The 5,000-nt window shown below is 44.9% G+C and overlaps 1 protein-coding gene across 2 annotated transcripts in view; it reads right to left on the bottom strand.

Annotated features, from left to right (window-relative positions):
• The window catches only part of LOC127662371 (1-phosphatidylinositol 4,5-bisphosphate phosphodiesterase beta-2-like), a 49,158-nt gene extending 45,447 nt beyond the window's left edge, over positions 1-3,711 (bottom strand). The window contains exons 1-2 of one of the 2 annotated variants that reach the window (XR_007972875.1): positions 2,780-3,711; positions 2,494-2,571 (exon numbers count right to left, since the gene is read on the bottom strand). Coding sequence is in view for 1 of the 2 variants with exons in the window: in XM_052153504.1 (XP_052009464.1) it covers positions 2,494-2,571; positions 2,780-2,863 (162 nt within the window). In the remaining variant the exon portion in view is untranslated. The remainder of the gene's footprint in view (positions 1-2,493; positions 2,572-2,779) is intronic. The other variant, XM_052153504.1, reaches the window with a different exon arrangement.
• Between the last annotated feature and the right edge of the window lie 1,289 nt (positions 3,712-5,000).

A 5,000-nucleotide genomic window follows, 5' to 3' on the forward strand; every position in this document is an offset into this window, starting at 1 on the left:
AGAGAGTGAGAGAGAGAGAGAGATGTAGAGAGATGTATATGTGAGAGATATAGAGAGAGATGTAGAGATGTAGAGAGAGAGAGTATGAGAGAGTGAGAGAGAGATAGAGAGAGAGAGATATAGAGAGATAGAGAGAGAGATGAGAGAGATGAGAGAGAGATGTTAGATGAGAGAGATGCTAGAGAGATATAGAGAGATGAGAGAGTGTGAGAGAGAGAGAGCGAGAGAGTGAGAGAGAGAGAGAGAGAGAGAGACAGAGAGTACCTTGTGCCTTAATGTACTTCATTCACAGTACTTTTATTTTCTGATCGCATTTTATTATATTCTTTAATAGTAACCTTGTTTATCTTTTGTTTCATTAAAGCTGCACTTGGATCCTCATTCTTTGCCTGCCTCGTCACAGAAGAACTGACCCAAGATGGATCTAGTAGCCGTCAGAATTGTCCTCCTCAAGCAAGGGGACCGTCAAGTTGAGAATCACGTCCCTGAGTTTTTAGAGCTGGCGAATTTAGTGCACTACCCAGAATACTCTTTGGAGGTTTTCTTCAGGGCGGGTCTCAGTAGTGCACTAAAGGAGCTATTGCCTCCGGTGGATCCTCACTGGACGCTCCTCGAGTTCGTGGAGAAGGCTCTGCGAGTTAGCAGCTCGCCTTTCACTGTGGGTGTAGAGGAAGAGGGCTTTAAATGTCCTCCCACAGTGGTCACCCCCCAGCCTTCCATGGCTCGTCCCTCCACGCCAACGGCCATGTCTGCCATGGCCAGCGAGCCAACGGCCACACCTGCCACGGCCAGCAAGCCAACGCCCACGCCTGCCACGGCCAGCGAGCCAACGCCCACACCTGCCACAGCCAGCGAGCCAACGCCCACGCCTGCCACGGCCAGCGAGCCAACGCTTGCCACGGCCAGCGAGCCAACGCCCACGCCTGCCACGGCCAGCGAGCCAACGCCCACACCTGCTACGGCCAGCGAGCCAACGCCCACGCCTGCCACAACCAGTGAGCCAATGCATGCCACGGCCAACGAGCCAACGCCCACGCCTGCCATGGCCAACAAGCTGGAAGTCTCGTCCTTCCCAGGGACAGCTTTGCCAGCCTCGTCCTGTCCCAGAGCCAGCGTTGCCAGCCTCGTCCGTCCCAGAGCCAGCTTTGCCAGCCTCGTCCATCCCAGAGCCAGCCTTGCCAACTTCGACCGTCCGGAGGAGGAGGAAAAGAAGAAAGGCTTCTGTTCCACAGTTTCTGCCTGTACTCTCTCCCACGACTCCGCCCTTCCACGGCTCCGTCCTCAAGAGTCTTCCACGGCTCCGCCCTCAAGAGTCTTCCACTACTCAGCCTTCCACGGCTCCGCCCTCAAGAGTCTTCCACGGCTCCGCCTTCCATGGCTCCGCCCTCAAGAGTCTTCCACGGCTCTGCCTTCCACGGCTCCGCCCTCAAGAGTCTTCCACAGCTCCGCCTCCCACGGCTCCACCCTCAGAGTCTTCCATGGCTACGCCCTCAGAATCTTCCATGGTTTCGCCTTCCATGGCTCCACCCCCAGAGCCTTCCACGGCTCCGCCTTCAACAGCTCCACCCCCAGAACCTTCCACGGCTCCGCCTTCAACAGCTCCACCCCCAGAGCCTTCCACGGCTCCGCCTTCAACAGCTCCACCCCCAGAACCTTCCACGGCGGATATTATTTTATATAGTTATATCATTATATATAATTAATATTACTTATAAACAATTTAATATAAACTAATATAAAAATTTAAACATATATATATATATTCTTCTTTTTGTTTACTCTAAATGTTCTAAATGACCCTCTCTGTTCTGGACAAAAAAAAAATTCAAATATGAATAGTTTAAAAACCGAATTGTTTAACAATATTTTAATTATTTAAGAAATTACAGTAAAATATTATTCCAAAGTTCTCATGCTAACATTATTATTTTCAGAATTTCTGCTTTTCTGCGGATACACCACATGCCATTTTAATTTTGTTCAACTTCAAGCCATAGAAAAACAATCACGTGATATGAGCGATTAAGTGAACATCTGTGTTCTGCAACTGCTTTCGCATCCTTGAATAACGTTTAACGTGTGAGTAAGGGCAGCCGGTGGACATTCTGATGCCCTCCTAGGATAAGATGTGCCCCTCTAGGGAGTTGGTGCCCTATGCAGATGACGCAGTATGCGTATAGGGAGCGACGGTACTGATAGTACCATAAGTAACATGTAAATACTGAGACATGAATATGGGAATTGGTACATAAATCATGGTACATTACTATCCGATGTCATCACTGTCCCATGTACTGCCAGAGTACTTTTAAATAGGGGTAGAGGGTTAAATAAGTAAATAAGTTAGCACAGGTTAGAAACCCTGTTTTAGAGAATACGACTATAATACAAGTCAAACAAAAACACCCCAAGACACAAAACAACGCTTTGCACCACAGTTCACACTGTTTCCTGGTTTAGATGTAGAGGAAAGGTCAAAATGTCCCGCTTTACCTTACTCTGGTTGGTCCAAACTAGGAAAAATCCTTTTGGATCCATTTTCATGGTGACCGGTGTGGTTTTTTTGGAGTCCTGTCAAGATTAGAGAACACTATAACACCTCTTACACAATTAAAATATCTAAATGAAAACGTATGAATGTCAATAGCATTATTGCTTTCATTAAAAAGAGACTAAACAGTCCCAAACCCACTCATGAATGTCCCACGTAAATGTATTTTAAAATATCAGATCATCTTCAGGGTCTCGTTCAATCCTAAATCTGTTCACATCCACTTACTTCTTTCCATTTTGTGAATCGGTCTCCTTTCACAAGATATTCTTTAACGTCGGGTTCCTGTAGTGCGTGTCGATTTCGACTCATTTTGATCAGATCACCACACAACTCTGTGGTCTAACACTTCACCCCTAAAGTCATCGTCCCCGGTGAGAATGAGGAACTTCAGGACACTGGACTAAAATGAGTTTGAAGAATGTCCAGCCTTCAATATGCATTGCAAATGAGCTTTATGGGTGAGCAGGACCCAACCCTGCACAGGTTTACACTATTAACAGTCATAAAGAATAAAATAGGATGTAAAAGAGCAAATATATTTGGCCTAAGTGGCTCCAGGTTTGTCATGCCATATGAGAACGCACGAGAGATCTCATGCGGTCTAACTCTCTGTGTGATTAATACATCGTATGTCATTGATTGCTGATAAATAATGAGTATTATAACAAAGATGATCATGATATTTTTAGGAACACCAAATGTCACATATATGAACAAGGGAATGAGATTAGAGCTACTTATTAGGGACATTTACAGTAAAGCAGAATGCAAAGAATGAAGAGCAACACCTCGTGAGAATCCCTTCTTGACTTTTACTACTGAATAATAAAGCAAAACAAAATATGTGCGGTTCATTATTGTGTAGTTTGGATGGTTGTTTGCATTAAAACTAGCACTGTAAAGACTTTGTGCATGCATAAGAGCAGAATGAAGTACACTGTGGTGAAATGTCGGTCCATGTAGTTTGGCTAATAGTCAAATATGAGCATCCCCAGTGCTGGCACATGTAAATCACAGTGGAAGACGTTGGCACGGGGCTTTTCTCTGGAGTATGGACAACGACACTATTCTAAGCCATTTATATTCATGCATACGGTAAAAGTGTCTCTTGTACACTTCTAGAATGTAACGTCTCATTAAAACATTTTTCATGCTCTATTTTGTACATGCATCACCGGAGATCTGTCATTTCCAGCACATCTCAAACGAAACTGTATTGTGGAAGGACTCTGAATATACACAGTTGAATAATAGTTTGCATGCTTTGTCAAAATGACAGCTTGATTGGAAATTACGGCCAATGAGAAGTGATATTTTCATTGTTTTGTCTCATATTTCCTCTCAAGCATGCTCTTCACGGACACTTTTGTCCATTTGGTTATCAAGTTAGGGGCAAAATTGTTTGGTGTGGTGGAAATGACTCTGCAATTGTAATTTGTTTACACAATACATTTTGAAGCGGTTTCTCTTTTAATTGCATGTTTTAAACATGTAGAAGTTTGTGTTTTTAGAATGGACTTTCGTAGTTTTATATTGAAATAAGTGTAACAAGTAGCCCTGGTCTCTCCTTTACACATTATTCAATTATTAACAGTCATTAACCTTGTGCGACCACGTGTCCACATGCGTGGACGTTGTATTTTGGAAAGAACTAGGTCGCGAGTACAAGCGGTCGAAATGGGCTTCCTCAGAAGGGTGGCGGGCTTCTCCCTTAGAGATAGGGTGAGGAGCTCAGTCATCCGTGAGGAGCTCGGAGTAGAGCCGCTGCTCCTTTGCGTCGAAAGGAGTCAGTTGAGGTGGTTTGGGCATCTGGTAAGGATGCCCCCTGGCCGCCTCCCTAGGGAGGTGTTTCAGGCACGTCCAGCTGGGAGGAGGCCTCGGGGAAGACCCAGGACTAGGTGGAGAGATTACATCTCCACACTGGCCTGGGAACGCCTCGGGGTCCCCCAGTCAGACCTGGTTAATGTGGCTCGGGATAGGGAAGTTTGGGGCCCCCTGCTGGAGCCACTGCCCCCGCGACCCGACTTCGGATAAGCGGTTGAAGATGGATGGATGGATATATGCAATGTATAATTTAAGTTAATTTAAACTAATTGAATACGGTTTGCAAGACTCTAGACTGTCATTTAAGGGTTAAAACTTCTGCCGCACCACGTCACAACGGGCGCAGCACCAACAAAAGTGCATCTGGTTAGAAATCTTTTCACGTTTTGCCATTGAAACCTGTTTGGTTGTAAAGAGGAGCATCTCTAGTTTCATCTGATATGCCGCTTTAAATAATCTATTCTATATTTGCCGTGTCAGCGCGCTCCATATATGTGGAAAATGGGACCTTATTTCCTCAAAAGTTGAAAAACATGTTATTTTGAGTAACTTTCAACATGAACACATCTGTGGGTAAATACGCTTCATTTTTATATAAATTTAGTTATATTTAATTTTGTTA

This window comes from Xyrauchen texanus, chromosome 22 (assembly GCF_025860055.1).
Source record: "Xyrauchen texanus isolate HMW12.3.18 chromosome 22, RBS_HiC_50CHRs, whole genome shotgun sequence".
NCBI classification, from domain to species: Eukaryota; Metazoa; Chordata; class Actinopteri; order Cypriniformes; family Catostomidae; genus Xyrauchen; species Xyrauchen texanus.